We start from the raw sequence: 20,160 nt of genomic DNA, 5'->3' as shown, positions 1-20,160 counted from the left end.
ATACCATCCTAACCTGGAACCGTATCACTGTTCGTTCACTGATGCTGACAGTGAATACTGGAGCACCCTCCCAAATGGATGTACCCACTGTGCATGGGCTGCAGTGATTTCACAAGGCAGCTCACCACCATCTTGAGGGCTGTGGTTAGGGATGAGAAATGTCTGCATAGCCACCAGTGAAAAAATAGTAAAGAAAATAACTTGATAAGATCAGTTACTCTCTCCATTACATTCCAAGCAAAAGCCTATCTTATTTTTTTTTCTGCTGCATGGACATCTTGTGTTTGCAAGTGTGTTCTAAAAGCGTAAGTGAATGCATCAACATGTTGATCAGCTTCAAGGGTTTGTTGCTATAACTTAATGGTTTCTGTGAAGCTTCAAATGGCACGAGTGTAAATATTGTAGCATTGATCTTAGTACATACATTATTGCCGGGATTTCTTTGATCCTAATTGACTGTGACACACTGCTTTATGAATGATTGAAGTTGCACATGGTACTCGCTAGAATTCATGATGGACTGATAAGTTACATGGCATGTACAGTGTAGGAATAGACCATTTGGCCAACTTGATTTATAGTGTAATTTAGGATTCACGTGAGTGTCTACCCATCCACCCTTTTAATCTAACCCTATCCACATCCTATCTGGATTCCCCTTAAATGCATCTATACTAGTTATCTCAGTTGTGCTTTGTGGTAGTGAGTTCTACATTCTAGCCATCTTTTGGTTAATTAAGTTTCTACTGAATTTATCATTAGTTTAATCAGTTACTACATTACACTTTTAATCCCTAGTTTTAATCTTGTATACAAACAATAGAACTGAATATTACTAACTTTGCGTATAATTCTTTTACAAGACATTCACAATGAAAATAAATAAGGAGTCCTCAAAGACAAAATAAGTTTTGATCCAAGTTCATTTTTTTCCACTCTTATTCATGGAATATGGATGTCATTGACAAGAACAGCATTCTGAATTGCTCTTCAGAAGTTGTTGGAAAGTGTGTTCTCGAACTGCTACAGTCCATGTGATGTAGGTAGATGTACGTTTGTGTCAGGGAGAGAGTTCCAGAATTTTGACAGACACTGAAGTCACAGTAATTATCGATTCAAGTCAGGGTGGCGACTGAGTTGGAGGGCACCTTGCAGGTGGTGCATAAAATAACTGCGCAGAAGCTGGAATCCTGTCACCAAGTCACCCTTTATTTGCATGTGGAGAGTCCTTGACACTGATCTAGCTCGCCCAGAGCCAGCTCTCAGTCAACAGACCTCACACTTATTACATCTGTCAGCCAAGGTTCCTTGATTGGGGTGGTTAATCTGGTCCAATCAGGGAACACAGCTTATCTCTTCTACCTAGAGCATCTCTGAAGAAATTCATTCTCCTCTTCAGAGGACAAAAGGCATCGAGGTGTCTATCCCAGAGTCTGAGGTCTCTCCAACGCTCGACAAAGCGTCTGAAATCATCTTGATCTCCTTATTCCTTTTTTAATCTTTTACTGCTCAGTCTACCCCCACAACTCTACTATTTTTCCATAACTCTGCATCACAATCCTTCTCAACATTATGGTTCTTGGTGATTTCAAATACTGAATACAGAAGCAAAGATGTCTTGACTGTAGAACCTTGGTGTGACTCTGGAATATTGCATGTAGTTTTGCTGCCTTTACCTTGGGAAAGCTACAGTAGCCTTAGTGGTAGTGCTGTGGCTGTTCACGGTATTAATTATGACAGATTGTCAGGAAATATATTGCTATTGAGTGGGAGGTGGCCGTACATATTTAACTGACAAGATTTCTGCATTACAATAGTGACTATACTTTTTTAAAAAAATGCTCAATTGTTATTATAAAGTAGCAGAGACACTCTAACATTAACATTAAATCTTTTACCTGTGAGGAATTCAAACGACTTTGTTTTGTTTTCTTGGATTCTGATTCAAGACTAAGCCAAGACATTGATCAGGCTTGTTTTAATAAAAGACCATTGTGTGCATTTCCATAATCTCCTGTGTGTGCTTACTCCAATTAGGAAGATAATTGAGCTTGCACTTCACTCTTTCAAATGAGTATGGTTTTCACTTTAATCCCTTACCATATTATAATGTGCAGGGATTTTGAAATGAAGGATTAAATGATCGATTTCTCATGTAAAATACAAATAGCTTCTAAAGTTTCCGCACAGCACACAGCGACCTGATCTACTCTATATTCTTGCCAAAGGTCACTTATTAAAGAGGGAGTTTGAACTTCAGACATGGTGAGCTTTAATCAATTTGGTGGCACTTTTGTCTCCAAATGGTGCAGTTAACTTGCATCTATCTGTCTTAAAAACATGGTGTTCAAGGCAATTCTGAAGGACTGCTGCATTGTCATAAGTGCAACCTTCTGACTTCATATCTGAATATGACTTGATATTTTACAGATCTTCCTGCTGTACTGGTGGACTAATTGGCTGGCCAATTTCCCTAAATAAATTACGACACTTTAAATAACTGTCATTTGGAAAGTTAGGTGGCCTGAAGCAAAGAACTGGCAGCATGGTGGCTCAGAGGTTAGCACTGCTGCCTCACTGCATCAGAGACCTAAGTTTGATTCTACCTTGTGTGACTTTGCAAACCTCACAGACACTCGCCCAATTTTTGCATGGGTTTTCTTGGAGTGCTCCCATTTCCTCCCACAGACCCAAGGTGTTCAGGTCAGGTGGATTGGATATGGTAAATGATTAGAGATAGTAACAAGGCATTGAGGGCAGGTCATGCCTCACAAACCTTACTGAATTCTTTTGAGGGCGTGACAAAACACGTTGAAGGTAGAGCAGTGAATGCGGTGTACATGGATTTCAGCAAGGTATTTGGTAAGTTTCCCTATGGTTGGCTCATTCAGAAAATAAGGAGGCATGATACAGGGAAATTTGTTTGTCAGGATACAGAACTGGCTGACCTATGGAAGACAGAGGTGATGATAGATGGAAAATATTCAGCCTGGAGTTTGTCCAATGGTGTTCTGCAGGGATCGGTTCTGTGACCTCTGCTCTTTGTGATTTTTATAAATGACTTGGGTGAGTAAGTGGAAGGGTGGGATAGTAAGTTTGCCAATGCCATCAAGGTTGGTGCATTTGTGGATAGTGTTGAGGGCTGTTATGGGTTGCAACTGGACATTGACAGGATGCAGAACTGAGCTGAGAAGTGGCAGATGGAGCTCAACCTGGAAAAGTGTGAAGTCATTCATTTTTGGAAGGTCAAATTTGAATGCAGAATACAAGGTTAAAGATGGGATTCTTGGCAGTGTGGAGGAACAGAGGAATGTTGGGGTCCATATCCATAGATTCCTCAAAATTGTCATTCAAGTTGATAGGGTTGTTCAGGCATGTATTGTTGGAAAATTTAAGCTCTGATCCCCAGCATCTGCAGTCCTCACTTTCTCCTTGTTCAGGCATATGGTGTGTTGGCTTTCATTAGCAGGGGGATTGAGTTTAAGAGCTGTGAGATTATCCTGCAGTTAGACCACACTTGAAATATTATTTTCAGTTCTGGTCACCTCCGTATAGGAACAATATGGAAGCTTTAGAGAGCGTGCAGAGGAGATTTACTAGGATGCTGCCTGACTGGAGAACAATTGGGCACAATTCTGGTCTCCTTCCTGTCGGAAAGATGTTGTGAAACTAGAAAAGGTTCATAAGGATGTTGCCAGGGCTGGAGGATTTGAGCTATAGGGAGAGGTTAAATAAGCTGGGGCTGTTTTCTGTGGAGCGTCAGAGGTTGAGGGGTGACCTTTTATTGAGGTTTATAAAATAATGAAGGACATGCATAGGATAAATAGACAAAGTCTTTTCCCTGGGGTGAGTGAGTCCAGAGCTAGAGGGCATCGGTTTAGCATGAGAGGGGAAAGATATAAAAGAGACCTACAGGGCAACCTTTTCACACAGAAGGTGGTACATTTTTGGAATGAGCTGCCAGAGGAATTGGTGGAGGCTGGTACAATTGCAGCATTTAAAAGGCATCTGGGTGGGTATATGAATAGGAAGGGTTTGGAGGGTATGGGCTGGGTGCTGGCAGGTGGGATTAGATTGGGTTGTGATATCTGGTCAGCAACGAGTTGGACCGAAGGGTCTGTTTGTGCTGTACAACTCTCTTTAAGAAAGGTTGAAGGAGCTAGGGCTTTTCTCATTGGACTGAAGAAGGATGAGAGGTGACTTGATAGAGGTGTACAAGATGATGAGAGGCATAGAGTGGATAGCCAGAGACGTTTCCCCATGTTGGAAATGTCTGTGATGACGGGGTGTAATTTTAAAGTGATTGGAGGAATGCTTAGGAGAGATGTCAGAGGTAGGTTCTCTACACCAAGCATGGTGGGTGCATGGAACGCACTGCCAACGGTGTGGTAGAGTCGATATTGTAAGGACATTTAAGTGACTTTTGGATAGGCACATGGAAGTTGGTACAATGAAGGGTTATATAGGTTAGTCTGATCTTTGAGTAGGATAAGAGGCCAGCACAACAACAAGGGCTGAAGGGCCTGTACTGTTCTATGTTTCAAATTGTCCATCGTGTCCAGGGATGTGCTGGCTCAGTGGATTAGCTGTGCTAAATGTGGGGTTACAGCAATGTTTGGTTGGGGATGGGGTGTGGATGCCATGCTGTTTGGAGGTCAGTATGGATCCAATGGGTTGAATGGCCTGCTTCTACAGTGTAGGGAATTAAAGCCATGGATTTTGTTTGGATCTTGATTGTCCAGTCCAAGTCTATGGCATTCCTGAAGCTCATTTTGCTCTCATGGTTGCTATTCAATCAGCCCTGAAGAAGGGTTACACCCGAAACATTGACTTCTGCACCTCCTGATGCTGTCTAGCTTGCTGTGTTCTTCCAGCCTCCTCCTGCCTGTCGACATTTTACTATCTGTGACATCATTGGAGGATAAATGCATATAAAACTACTCTTGCTGTTTAAAAGCGCAGTTTTTTTTCTGCAGAATCAGAGTTGTTACAGTGCAGAGAAAGATTGTCATGACTACATTGTCTTCCTGAACACTTTACAGTGCCAATCCCTGCCTTTTTCCACTAACCCTGAATATTGTTTCAATTTAAATAATCATTTGCTTTCAAGAATACCACAATTGAACCTGCCTCCACTTTATTTCCAGACAATGTTTCCTAACTATTTACTGTGAAAAGAATTATTTGCTCACCCCACATTTGCTGCTTATGCAAAACAATTCAAAACTATGCCACCTTGTTCCTGATCTGCTTACAAGTGGGAGCAGTTTCTCCTTATCACTTTGTCCAGATCTTCTGTGATTTTGAAAACTTGTATCTAATCCTCTGTAGGGTCATGAATTTTTATTCATTACCCCAGAGAGTAGTGGTTACCAGGACATTGTCTATATTCTCCTTAATTTTAGTTGGATTTCTAATCAGTAATTGGTTTGAAGGATTACGAAGAGCAGGAAAGAAAGTAGAGTTAAGGTTGAGGTGAGATCAGCCATGATCCTATTGAAAGGTAGAGCATACTCCAAGAGCTGAATTGTCTGAAACCACGCCCCAACCACAACCTTTTCCGGTTTCTGAACTCACTCCAATCTTTTGTCTCTTTGCCTTTTTTGAAAACCTTTTACCAGAACAGGTTTTTATTAACCTGAAACACCAATTCTGCTTCTCTGTACAATTGCTCCCTCATATGTGAAGTGTTTTTCATCATTTTATTGCTCACAGACAAATCATCTTGGACATCTTCCAGTTATAATGTTAAATTTACGCCATGCAAATGACCATGACACTTGTTGACACAGTTAATTGCAACACTTCAGAGTGCAGGTTACAAACCAGAGTCCATTTAGGCACAAGTTAGGCACAGCTGTTTTGTATATACAAGAAATATTCATACATGGGATGCTCAAACTTACACCCGTGGATGTGCTCGTTTTCCTAACTCGAGCATTCATAAGTCAGACATTTGTAAACCAGCCACCCCTTGTAATTCGTTGCATATGAAGTAATTTGAGAATTGCAATATGATAGTTGCTACATAAATGCCGTCTTTTAATTGGGGAAACTGGGTTTCCAGTTTCAAATGTTGGACATGTGGTATCATCATGCAAAAACAAAATCTGCCTGTGTTGAGTGGCTTTTGCAGCTTCCCAAAATTCCTCAAGCTAATGGCATTATGTAAATTATAGGTATTGGCTAGCTCACTTGGTTGGTGGTCAGTTGGTGAAGCAGAATGACACCACCAGCGTAGATTCAATTTCTGCACCAGCTGAGGTTACCATGAAAGATATTCCTTCTCCATCTCTCCTCTTGCCTGAGGTATGGTGACCTGCAGGTTAGACTGCCACCAAGTCTCTCCCTCATGAGAGTGAGCAGCCCTATGGTCCGGTAGGTCTATGGCGATTTCACCTTTTTTTTAATGGAATTGTAGGCACTGGTACAATATTAAAAGCACGGCAACCAAACTCTGAATCACTAATGAGATAATGATCACATGGTCTCTTTAATTATGTTAATTGAATGTTGAATATCACGAAAGATGTCGGAAAGAATGCCATTGTTTTTCAAGTTATTTTATGGGATCCTTTGCAGCCATCTGAGTCCACAGAAGCCTCTACTCAAATAATCATAGGGTAGCATTATTCATAATCATTCAAAGAACAGACAGAGGTTACTTGGTCCCATCACATCCATGTTGGCTTTTCATACAACAATGCAGCCAGTCCCACTTTCCCCACTTGACATCTGTGACGCTGAAATCTGATTTCCTTTTGGAATCGTTGTCTCTGCATCCAACCCACTCCTGGGTGGAAGGTTCCAAGTTAATACTGTTTGGTGAATGACAGAGCTTTCCTCACATTCACCAACATCTCTTGCCAAAAGCTTAAACCTATTTCTTCTCATCTTTGGCTCAACGTCTGAATGGGAAGCTCTTTCTCTTAGGCCCCTCACGCACGTGCTCTCTGTCTTGCCTCATGCCCACTCTTTGGCTCAAGGGTTCTGGGTAATCCAAGGTGGAGCATAGTAAAAGTTCTGGCTCTAAAATACCCTTCGAGGTATTTTAGGTGTTGGAGGTGATTTACTCGAATTCCAGGAGCAGCAATTACTATTTTATATGCTGTTGCATTGTTTTGGAACTTTGGAGGGGAAAAAAAGGCAAAACAACGGCACTTTCAAAAGGGAGAGGAACAGACAAAGGCAACACATTGTGAGGTCAGTGCAGGAGAGAGAGAGAGGGAGGAACCTACGCAGTTACTGCTGCTGAAGTAATGTATCGCTGGACATCAGAGTGCATCTGGGAAAATTAACAAACAGTGAAATTCTCAATTGATCTTGGAGGAATGTGTTTAGGAGAGTTAACAGCACAGAAATTGATTAGTAAATATTTTGAAGTGTGGCCTTGCTGTAAGTCTGCAGTAGTGAGTATCGTGGGTGCTTTCTGGATTGTATGTTTTATAGAGTTATGTCTCTTGTTTAAACTTAAAAACATTTAAACCATAAGTATTGAGTTAGCCTGGAGCAGTGTTTTGTAGAGGAATAAGACAAGACTATTTTCTGGGTCTGCAGATTGGAAGAAGCAAAAATGGATGTTAGTAGAGTGATATGCTGCTCTTATTGGATGTGGGAGTTTAGGGAGAGTTTACGCGTTACTGCGGATTATATCTGCAATAAATGCTGTTGGTTGTGACTCCTATCAGACCGAATGGATCGTTTGGAGTGACAGTTAGAGGCAATGAGGAATTTACAAGTGCAAGGGGATGAATTGGAAAGCAGTTATAGGAAGGGGAAAAAGTCGCAGATACAGTCACATAGATGGATTAACTCCAGGAAAGGTAAGAGAGGTAGGCAATTAGTGCAAGAGTCTTCTGTGGCTATCCCCGTTTCAAACAAGTATGCTGTTTTAGAAAATGTAGAGGGGATGGATTCTCGGAGAAAAGTAGCATGAACAGTCAAATTTCTGATATTGAGACTGACTCTAATGCAATGAGGGGTACATCGGGTTCCAAGAGATCGATTTGTGTTAGGAACTCTAGTTGGAGGCACAGAGTATGGAATGAGCTGCCAGAGGAAGTGGTGGAGGCTGGTGCAATTACAACATTTTAAAAGGCATCTGGATGGGTATAAAAATAAGAAGGATTTGGAGGGATATGGGCTGGATGCTGGCAGGTAGGACTAGATTGGGTTGGGATATTTGGTCGGCGTGGACGAGTTGGACCAAAGGGTCTGTTTCCATGCTGTACACCTCTGACTCTATAACAGTAGTACGCCACCTCTGCACCCAGCTATCGACCTTCATACCTTGCCTTCAATCATGGTGACCAGAACTGGATTCCTGCTTGGGTTGGAGCCTAAACAGAGCTTTATCGTATAATTTTGTACCATTTTGTGTGGTGATCTTGACGAGAAGAGCTGAGGCGTAGATTAACCAAAAGAATCTGTCAAAAACATGGTTTAAAAATCTCACAACACCAGGTTATAGTCCAACAGGTTTAATTGGAAGCACACTAGCTTTCGGAGCAACGCTTCTTCATCAGGTGATAGTGGAGGGCTTGATCGTAACACAGAATTTATAGCAAAAATTTGCAGTGTGATGTAACTGAAATTATACATTGAAAAATTGATTGTTAAGCCTTTCATCTGTTAGAATACAGTGATTGTTTCACTACTTTCATGTGTAAATCACAAAACCTTTTTTAAAGTTGCATTCTTGGGTTAGCTGTTAACAATGGTGATAGCTAGACAATATGTTGAAGGTGTTAGCCCCCTGTGTTCTCTGTCTATGACCTGATGTTTAGATTGTTATCTCACTTTTTAGATTAGAATCAGGAGTTTTACATAAATTCATGCAGTTTTTGAGATCAGAATGTATACATGAATGTATGCAGTTTTTGAGCAAAGTGCAATGTAACTCTGCAAGTACAAATTCAACCCACAAAATATGTGTGTGCATGTGGGTCTTTGTCTGTGTGTCTGTCTGTCTGTCTGGGTGGGGGTTGTGTGTGTGTGGTGGCCACCCGTAATGTGACATGCACCCAAGGTCCCGGTTAAGGCCCTCCCTATGGGTACCGAACTTGGCTATCAGCCTCTGCTCGGCCACTGTCCTCTGCTGCCTGTCCCAAAGTCCACCTTGGAGGATGGTCACCTGAAGGTCCGAGGCTGAATGTCCTGGACCACTGAAGTGTTCCCCAACTGGGAGGGAACCCTCCTGTCTGTTGATTGTTGTGCGCTGCCCATTCATCCGTTGTCGTATCATTTGCTCGGTTTCCCCAATGTACCATGCCTCCGGGCATCTTGCCTGCAACGTATAAGATAGACAACATTGGCTGAGTTACATGAGTACCTGCCATGTACAAGTGGGGGAGGTGTTCCAGTCTCCAACCACCATCCTACAACTCATCTGCTTTATCCTCAATCATAACATCTTCACCTTTGACAACCAATTCTTCATCCAGACATACGGAACAGCCATGGGGACTAAATTTGCACCCCAATATGCCAACATTTTTATGCACCGGTTCAAACAAGATTTCTTCTCTATGCAGGATCTCCACCAACATTGTACACCAGGTACATTGATGACATTTTCTTCCTCTGGACCCATGGCGAGGAGTCACTGATAAAACTACACAGTGACATCAACAAGTTTCATCCCACTATCAAACTCACCATGGACTACTCTCGACTGTCTGTCTCATTCTTGGACACCTGCGTCTCCATCAAGGACGGACACCTCAGCACCACACTCTACCGCAAATCCACAGACAACCTCACAATGCTACACTTTTCCAACTTCCACCCAAAACATATTAAAACAGCCATTCCCTATGGACAAGCCCTACGCACACACCGGATCTGCTCAGATGAGGAGGAACGTGACAGACACCTGGAAGTACTCAAGGAGGCCCTCACAAGAACTGGGTACGATGCTCAACTCATCGACCGCCAGTTCCGACGTGCCACAGCAAGGAACCGTAATGACCTCCTCAGGAGACCGACACGTGCTGCAACTGACCAGGTACCTTTCGTTGTTCAGTACTTCCCAGGGACTGAAAAATTACGCCATGTTCTTCGTGACCTGCAACACATTATCAATGAGGATGAGCACCTCACCAAGACCTTTCCCACACCTCCACTACTTACCTTTAAACAACTGCCAAATCTCAAACAGATCGTTGTTCGTAGCAAACTGCCCGGCTCTCAGGGCAACTCCATACAACCCTGTCACGGTGGACGCTGCAAGACGTGTCAGATTGTGGACATAGATACCACTATTACGCGTGCGAACACCTCCCACCTTGTACATAGCAGGTACTCATGTGACTCAGCCAACGTTGTCTATCTTATACATTTGCAGGCAGGGTTGCCCGGAGGCATGGTACATTGGGGAAACTGAGCAAAGGCTACGACAACGGATGAATGGGCAGCGCACAACAATCAACAGACAGGAGGGTTCCCTCTCAGTTGGGGAACACTTCAGTGGTCCAGGACATTCAGCCTCGGACCTTCAGGTGACCATCCTCCACGGTGGACTTTGGGACAGGCAGCAGAGGAAAGTGGCCGAGCAGAGGCTGATAGCTAAGTTCGGTACCTATAGGGAGGGCCTTAACCGGGACCTTGGGTTCATGTCACTTTACAGGTGATCACCATTGCACGACTCACGGACACACACCCACACGCACCCATATAGACACGCACACGCTCCCACATGCACCCCCTCACAGACTTAAGACACTCTGCGCACGCACACATATACACACTTTCTCACACTCTCAACCCCCACCCCAGACCGACAGACAGACAAAGACCCACATGCACACATATATATTTTGTGGGGTGAATTTGTACTTGCAGAGTTACATTCTACTTTGCTCAAAAATTGCATACATTCATGTAGAACTCTGATCTCAAAAACTGCATGAATTTATGTAAAACTCCTGATTCTAATCTAAAAAGTGAGATAACCATCTAAACATCAGGTCAGAGACAGAGAACACAGGGGGCTAACACCTTCAACATATTCTGGATCAATGGTGCTGCAAGAGCACAGCAGTTCAGGCAGCATCCAAGGAGCTTCAGCAAAATCGTTTCGGGCAAAAGCCCTTCATGCCGAAACGTCGATTTTGCTGAAGCTCCTCGGATGCTGCCTGAACTGCTGTGCTCTTCCAGCACCATTGATCCAGAATCTGGTTTCCAGCATCTGCAGTCATTGTTTTTACCTTCAACATATTGTCTAGCTATCACCATTGTTAACAGCTAACCCGAGAATGCAACTTTAAAAAAATGGTTTTGTGATTTACACATGAAAGAAGTGAAACAATCACTGTATTCTAACAGATGAAAGGCTTAACAGACAATCAATTTTTCAATGTATAATTTCAGTTACATCACACTGCAAATTTTTGCTATAAATTCTGTGTTACGATCGAGGCCCTCCACTATCACCTGATGGAGTGTCGCTCCGAAAGCTAGTGTGCTTGGACTATAACCTGGTGTTGTGATTTTTAACTTTTGTACGCTCCAGTCCAACACCGGCAAATCCAAGTCAAAAACATGGTTCTTCCAAAATAAGATGCCCAGCTTGCAGCAGGATGTGGACCTTTCTCAGTACTGGCTTGAAACCTGCCACCTTCTGTCTTGCAGGCAAATATACCTCTGGACCAAGTCTGTTGTTAATCCTCACTTCCAGTTCTCCGGCACTTTGCTTTATACATTCTTCTCTGGGCTGGATCTTTCTGGGTCATGTTTTGGAAAAAAAATCACTCTTTTGGATATTAAAAGGGTAGCTTGTGATCATAACAATGGAGGTAAAAACTACAAAACAAAAACTGATGTAGGTTATTAGAAAAGAACTGTAATGTTCAAAGTTTGTGAGAAGATTTGTAGCTCGGGTGCTCGTAATGTTTGTTGGGCACGTGGTTGTCCTCAATTCAAATTATATAGTGTGGCTTCCATTTTCAGGTGAATCTGAGTGGATAATTTTTCTAACTCTGTTGAAATCACGTTTTGCTTTGCTGATTCAATCAGTTCGATACTCTCTCTCTTACTGGGCAATTTTTGAGCAGCAAATCTACACTAAACACTGTCAACTCCAGCAAGTCATATTTGATTGTGTCTAAATGTTTGGTCTCTTCTCCCCACATTACTCCTAGATTTGTACCTTTTACTTGTCCTGACATATTAATGCAACAGCTACTTGCATTTATTTAGTAGCATTTAGTTCCAAAGGCATTTGACAGGGATGGAATCAGTTTGAAAAATGGGTAAATGACTAAGATAAGAATGGCCAGGATATAATTTACCGGGTTCCTGTGTCCCAACGACATTAAGCTACTTGAGGTTGCCTGGTGTGATGCTGCAGCACTCCAATACATTTGTTTGTGAAGCTCTGGTTCAGGTGCTTGGCTTTTGCTTAATTAGCATGTATTTAAACTGAGACATTGAGACAGGAGCTGATCAATGGCCCTGAAGGAGGATGCTATGCATCTTTCCTGCTCATCATTCCGGTCACCCTCTGGAAAAAGTATTTGAGTGCACATGTTGAATAAGGGTATCTCTGATTATTGAGCTCAGTTTGTTTTTTCCCCTTCTATTTCCTCATTACCTCACACACTATTTGTCAGCTTTTCATCAACATTGTCCTGAAAACTATAATGGCCCTGGAAAGAATATACATAGCTTCTGCAAAACACTAGAAAAATTGGGATCATAAAATCATACAATCTTTAGTGTGGAGGCAGACTGTTCAGCTCATAGAGTCTGCAGAGACCCTCCGAAAAGCATCCTACCCTGACCCATCCCCTTACCCTATCCCACATTTTCCCAAGGTTAACCCACCTAGCCTGCACATCCCTAAACACTATGGGGCAACTTATCATGGCCAATCCACCTAATCTGTACATCTTTGGACTGTGGGAGGAGACTGGAGCACCCAGAGGAAACAACCCATGCAGACACGGGGAGAATGTGCAGACTCCGCATGGACAGTCACCTGAGGGTAGAATCAAACCTGGATCCCTGATGCTGAGACAGTAGCGCTAATCAGTGAGCCACCATGCTGCCCCAGAACCATCTGTGATTTTAAATGCTGTGCCATTCTCAATTTCCAACTTCTGTTAATTTTGCATTCTCTTAACATTGCAGCCAGTGTGCTGTCCAGAGCAGTGCTGAAACTGCCGTACACATTTCAACTTTGGTGACATTTTCCTCTTCTTGGATTTAATTTCCGACTTTGTTTCTGGTTGAGCTGAAATTGAAATTATGTGAAGCCTGGGATGGGGGGGCATGTTGTGGAATGAGGTCTGGTTTGTGGTTCAGGTTTGTAATGCTGGGAATCTGCAGCAGAGGTTAGATGCCACTGGGTATTTTAAGATTATTTCCAGTAACATTTGCTCACAGTAAAAGCGGCAACTCTACAGGTTCTGAATGTGCCTGTGTCCGCCAAGTTAAAAGACAATCTCTCCTGCCGATGTGGAATTGGCTCTGAACACTTCCTGTTAGTTATTCAAGGGATGCATGTGTTGCTCCCTTACTAAGCATTTATTTCCTAGCCTTAATTTCCTTTTGGGACGATGGTATTGAGTCACCTTCTTGAACTAATGCCACCCTTGATGTGTTAGGGAGACCCACAGTGCTGTTATGGACAGAGCTTCAGGATTTGATGCAGTGACAATGAAGGGATGACAATATAGTTCCATATCCTACCTTCCACTCATGGCACCTTCCCCTGCCACTGCAAGAGGTGTAAATCCTGCGCCCACACCTCCCCCCTCACCTCTGTCCAAGACCCCAATGGATCCTTCTACATTGGCAGAGATTTTCCTGCACATCCAAATACTACTACTACTACTGTGTCCATCTCTCTCGATGGGTCTTCTGTATGTTCGGGGAGATAGGACACCAACTCATGGAATGTTTCCGGGAACATCTCTGGGGAATGTGCACCAAACAGAATTTTCATTCACATTATGGCACCTCCAACAGTATAGTGTTGTACTGTCAGCCAGGATATTTCCTTTTCAGTCTCTAGTGTGGGTCAGCTGACTCAGATCACACTGCCATCCATTGACCCTTTGCAGACATTGTGGCAACTTAACCCAAGGAAGACATCAACTGGGATAATGTCAAATAATAGTTAAGAATGTCGTGATAACATCCATTGCTAGTGCATCTAGTGGCTAAGCCCTAGCAACTGTGTTGCTATGGACACAGTTGCTAAGTACTAATATAAGCCAGTTCCAAAGGCTTATGTTTTGTTTGGTGTGGTCTTTGCTGCTTATTGGCTGATGTCCAGTGATTTGCTTGAACTCAAACTTCTCTGTTTCTGTGGTTGCAACGCCCTGTTTTTCCATTTTGAAACTAAATTTAAAAATAAAAATTGCTCTTGCATTTAAATGCTGGTTGAAGAATATCTGCCATCTTGGTTTGTGGACAGAAGTCACTTGCTGTTCTCTAGTTCCCAGTGTTGACTATTACTGGAGGAAGCTCATGCAGTATTGCCTCAAGACTGGGCTCTGGAAATGGCCTGTTCAGAGCAGGCCAAGCCACAGCTTGATGGTGAATGCCACACTGACCCTTGCTCTGTGCTTGAGATCACTTTTAAATTTAGTGTTTACATTTGTTCGCGTTTGTAAACAAGCATGCATTTGATTCTGCACTCTCAGGGTCTCCAGCTCTGCAGCTCCGCCTACTGATTTAGTTCGCTATGTGTTTCCCTGGCTGGCTGTTCTACCCTGCACTTAATTCAGTTTTTTGATGAGGATGGGGAGTTTCTTTTGAAATTGTAACAAGCAACATGTTAATCTCTCCCCATTCCCGAATCCCACTCATCTTACCATTGCCCTACCACACAAGCACTCCACTGACTCTCCTTCCCACCCTCTCCCAATAGCCTTTGATATAATGGAACTACTTCGACACAGTGTGAGCCCCTTCCCAGTAGCACATGATGCCTGTGCCCTCGACTAATTGGGTCCCTAGAAGCCATGCAATGGTCTTGACAGTCTAAGGCTGTGCTGATATTGCTCTCCAGTCTGTAGATTAATTGAACTAGCCACCATTTTTTACAAGTAGTGTACACATTGAACTGCCACAGTAGATCCTCCAGTGTGTACATGTTGTAGTGGTAGTGGTAGTATTCAGGATGTCAACCTGGAGCTAGCTTTTACATCATGCTGTTGACTAAATGTCCATCAGGACTTTGATCGAAACTCAAGATCACCTTGAATAGAAGCTGTAGAAACCAGTAAATAGGCTGTATTAAAATTGACCTCCTTTAGAAACATTGCAATGGGCGTGGTCTCTTGGGCCTTTGCCCATTCAGTTAGGTTGTGGCTGATCTGTACCTCAACCCTCCTTACCCATCTTTGATTTGTATCTTGCATCCATATCAGCATTCCCTCTAATTTACCTTCTGGTTGTGTGAGCCTTTGAGGTCCATGCGTGTCAAATATTTGCATGATCACCATATGTAGGACCTTGGAGTGGCTGCACACAGTTTACTGGGAGCGTTAACTCTTACCTCACTAAAATAAATTGGCCAAATTTGTTTAGAAGGTTTTAATTGAGCCATCGCCCCTCATGTGAGAGCAGCAGGAGGCATTTCTGCCCATCGGGTCTGTCCCAGCATTCATTTAAATCTTGACTGATCTTTCACCTCAATTCTATTTCCATATCTCATTCTGTCATTAGTCTCCAGAAAAGTGTCAATTTCTGTCTTGGACACGTTCAGTGGTTGAGCTTCCACACACCACCTGGGGTTAAGAATTCCAAAAATTCACCACTTTTTGAGTGACATTTCTCCTCATCTCCATCTTAATTGATCTGTCCCTTTTATCCTGGGATTATTTCTCCTGGTTCTAGGGTCTTTCTACATATTTTTAAAATCCTTTTGTGAGGAGACGTTCTTCACTCTTGAATGACTTGACTGTAATCTTAATTTATTACATTGTGAAGGATAATCTTAAGTTTCTATTTGCTGGCTCAAACTGTGGGCAAGTTGTTTCTGGAATGGGAGGAGTTGGAAATATGAGTTATAGGCTAACAACTTCTCCATGGGAGACTGGTTAGCAAGGTTAGATCTCATGGAATACAGGAAGAACTAGCCATTTGGGTACAGAACTGGCTCAAAGGCAAAGGGTGGTGGTGGAGGGTTGTTTTTCAGACTGGAGGCCTGTGACCAGTGGAGTGCCACAAGGATCAGTGCTGGGTCCACTACTTTTTGTCATTTATATAAATGATTTGAATGTGAGCATAATAGATATAGTTAGTAAGTTTGCAGATGACACCAAAATTGCAGGTGTAGTGGGCAACGAAGAAGGTTACCTCAGATTACAGCGGGATCTTGATCAGATGGGCCAATGGGCTGAAAAGTGGCAGATGGAGTTTAATTTAGATGAATGCGAGGTCCTGCATTTTGGGAAAACAAATCTTAGCAGGACTTATACACTTAATGGTAAGGTCCTAGGGAGTGTTGCTGAGCAAAGAGACCTTGGAGTGCAGGTTCATAGCACCTTGAAAGTGGAGTCGCAGTTAGATAGGATAGTGAAGAAGGCTTTTGGTAAGCTTTTCTTTATTGGTCAGAGTATTGAGTACAGGAGTTGGGAGGTCATGTTGCGGCTGTACAGGACATTGGTTAGGCCACTGTTGGAATATTGTGTGCAATTCTGGTCTCCTATCTATTGGAAAGATGTTGTGAAACTTTGAAAGGGTTCAAAAAAGGTTTACAAGGATGTTGCCAGGGTTGGAAGATTTGAGCTATAGGAAGAGGTTGAACAGGCTGGGCTGTTTTCCCTGGAGCGTTGGAGGCTGAGGGATGACATTCTAGAGGTTTATAAAATCATGAGGGGCATGGATAGGGTAAATAGACAAAGTCTTTTCTCTGGGGTGGGTGAGTCCAGAACTAGAGGGCACAGGTTTAGGGTGAGAGGGGAAAGATATAAAAGGGACTTATGGGGCAACTTTTTCACACAGGGTGGTGTGTGTATGAATGAGCTGCCAGAGGAAGTGGTGGAGGCTGGTACAATTGCAACATTTAAAAGGCATTTGGATGGGTTTGGAGGGATATGGGCTGGGTGCAGGTAAGTGGGACTAGATTAGGTTTGGGATATCTGGTTGGCATGGATAAGTTGGACCGAAGGGCCTGTTTCCATGCTGTACATCTGCCTCTATAACTTCTGTTCCAAATTCAATGGATTTCCTATTGTTAGGGGGAGGTGTCTCATAACTGGTGCATTCACAAATCATTAAACGTGGCAATCAGGATAACTATATGGTTCAGTGGGTAGCATTCTCATCTTGGATTCACGAGGTTTGGAGTTCAAATCCCAGGCTGCCAATCCTGTGCATTATGGGTCGTGGCTGGGGAACATGGACCACAGTGATTCAGTGACCATGTACCATGAGTAAATTTAAAAAAAAATACAGATCCCTCCTTTTGGTTGGAATATGAAGCATCTTCAGGAACAGCACACTTGGGGATCTTGGAAGGTTAGAATCACAGCCAGCACTGTCGCAGCCCATCCGGCCTGTTGTGTCTATGCTGACCCACCGAAGGAGTAATCCGTCAATCTGTTACCTTTGAGAAATATTGGAGCTCTCTGGAACTATACTGGATGGAGTTTAGAAGGATGAGGAGGGAATCTGTTTGGAAACGGGCTGTTTCCACACTAAGGATTCCATAATAATAGTGTGATAGGTCCATTCTGTGAAACTTACAGAATACTGAATGGCCTGGACAGAGTGGATGTTGGGAAGATGTTTCCATTAGCAGGAGAGACTAGGACCTGAGGGCACAGCCTTGGAGGGAAGGGAAGACCCTTTATAACAGAGACAAGGAGGAACGTCTTCAGCCAGAGAGTGGTGAATCTGTGGAATTCATTGCTGCAGAGGGCTGTAGAGGCCAGGTCATGGAGTATATTTAAAGCAGAGGTAAGTTCTTGATTGCCAAATGTTATGAGGAGAAAGTGGAAAAATGGGTGTTGAAAAACCTATCAGCCATGATGGAATGGTGGAGCAGACCCAATGGACTGAATGGCCTATATTGGGCTCCTATGGTCGTATGGTCACATGGTCACCTTCACCTGTAATCCTGTATCTTTGTCCTTTTAGGAAGATTTGGCAACAAGACAAATTGAGAAATTATTTGATGAAGGAGTTTTAAATTTCCAAATGGGTAGGTATAGGCAAATATGAACTACAATCTTTATATACTCTTAAGGCAGAAGTGAATAGACTTTTGATGACCAATGGGATCCGGGATATAGAGGAATGTAGAATTGATGCTCAAAACACTTCCCAGGGGCTCAAGTGGACTACTCTTGTTCCTTGATTTCATATGTTCAAAAAGACTTTCCACTGTCGGAGTCCAAAACTAGGGACCATAAGCATCAATGTAGGATGGTCCCTACTAAATCCACTGAGGGATCGAAGAGCCATTCTTCACTGAAAATGGATAGAATATAAAGACCTATCAAGAGAAGTAATTATGATGAATGGCATAGGCAGTAGATGAGGAATAGAGGGTGAAAAGCAGGAGAGGATGTGTTTTAGAGCGTGAGGTGTAGTAAAGCTAAGGAGGAGGTGCCTATGGAGCCCTAATGACTGGACTCTAATCTACGTTGTAGAATGCCAGACTCAAAACACAAGTTGAGTTGGCAGCTCCAACCACCTGTTAGAATTTGGGATGATTGCACTTGATCTGTGATTAATGAGATTGTGATGAAATGGAACAAATGTAAATTTTTGCTATTTTTTTGTTGCTTTTTACCTCCAAGGAAGCGTACCAAAGCAGATTCGAGTGACCCAGTCGCCTACAAACAGCGCAGTATTGTTGGCAGTAAAGTGCAACATGGTTGGAAGGAGAAGTCTGGAGTGGTAACGCAGTGGAAGGGCACAGTGCTAGACCAGCTGCCAGTTAACCCCTCGCTCTTCTTGGTCAAGTATGATGAATTCGACTGTGTTTATGGGATTGAACTTTTCAAAGATGAAAGGGTTTCGGGTCTTGAAATTCTACCGGATAAAAGCGGTAAGCAATATGTTGTGGGCCAACAGTTTTTGTTTTTAATGTATATTGAGCACACGTGCACAGTTATGAGAGTAATTGCTTCAAAAGCCCTCATACCCATGCAAGTGGCAAGTAACATTTGTGCTGCGTAAGTGCTAGGTAATGATTATCTCCAAGAAAATAAAATGTATCTATCACCTCATGATATTCAATAGCATCACTGTCACTGAATCCCCTACTTTTAACATCCTCGGGTTTACCATTGATCCTAAAACTGAACTTGACTGGTCATTTAGATACTGCAGCTGCAAGAACAGGCCTAGACTAGGAATCTTGCAGTGAGTAATTCAACACCAGACTCCTGAAACCATGTCCACCATCTAATTGGCACAAGTCAGGGGTGTTAGAACGCATACCATTTGCCAGGATAACTGTAGCTCTAATATTATTCCAAAATACTCAACAGCATACAGGACAAAGCAGCCCACTTGATTTGGTAGCACATTGACAAACATCCACTCACTTCATCTCGGGTGATCAGTACCAGCAGTGTCTGACATCTGCAACGTCAGGTAAATCTCTTTAATCGTTATATCAAAATTTATTTTAAAAAGTGTAATAATGTCTGTTAACAGACAAAACAGCCTTCAAGGGCTCACTGCTTTACTTTTGAAATTTGTATTTATATTGTGTGAAGCAATGCAAATCTGGACCATCTGAGTTGAAATTTGAGAGCCCCATCTGTCAGTTATGGCAGTTGATTTAATTTAAGATCTGATTCACGTATCTGCTGCTGGATCTTGCTGTCACCCCTGGAGGGGCTGGGGGAGTGCAATGTTACATCATTGGCTGAGTCATGTTTGTCACTTTATACAGTAGCTATGTTCCATTCTGTGTTGCACAAGATTCAAGAAACTGTTGGTATCGTCCATTTTGTGCTTTTCAGAGTTACAGAAAATAAATGAGTCATTATTGTCTTGGCTACTGTTTCAGACACTGAAATTAAATGAGGTTTAATAGATATCTGTGACAATGGGGTATTCAATAATCATCACTTTGTGTAAAACAATTTTTCCCCTCTTGATCATTCATTTATTTCCTACTCTTCGGCTCTTCCTATTCCTTCGAAGGCCAGGATCCAGGTTGGGATGGGATCTTGTTATGGTTAC

General features: G+C 42.7%; 1 protein-coding gene across 3 annotated transcripts in view; it reads left to right on the top strand.

Moving 5' to 3' along the window:
• Positions 1 to 20,160, top strand: part of LOC122565409 (spindlin-Z-like) — a 95,527-nt gene that overhangs the window by 53,732 nt on the left and 21,635 nt on the right. For all 3 annotated transcript variants that reach the window (XM_043721356.2, XM_043721358.2, XM_043721355.2), the window contains one exon: positions 18,762 to 19,012. In XM_043721356.2, coding sequence (XP_043577291.1) covers positions 18,762 to 19,012 — 251 coding nt within the window. The remainder of the gene's footprint in view (positions 1 to 18,761; positions 19,013 to 20,160) is intronic.

This window comes from Chiloscyllium plagiosum, unplaced genomic scaffold (genome assembly GCF_037043375.1).
Source record: "Chiloscyllium plagiosum isolate Xiang-an unplaced genomic scaffold, Cpla_swu_hap1 HiC_scaffold_28, whole genome shotgun sequence".
NCBI lineage: Eukaryota > Metazoa > Chordata > Chondrichthyes > Orectolobiformes > Hemiscylliidae > Chiloscyllium > Chiloscyllium plagiosum.
Note: the sequence above shows the minus strand (reverse complement) of the source record. Positions and strands in the feature narration are given on the sequence as shown.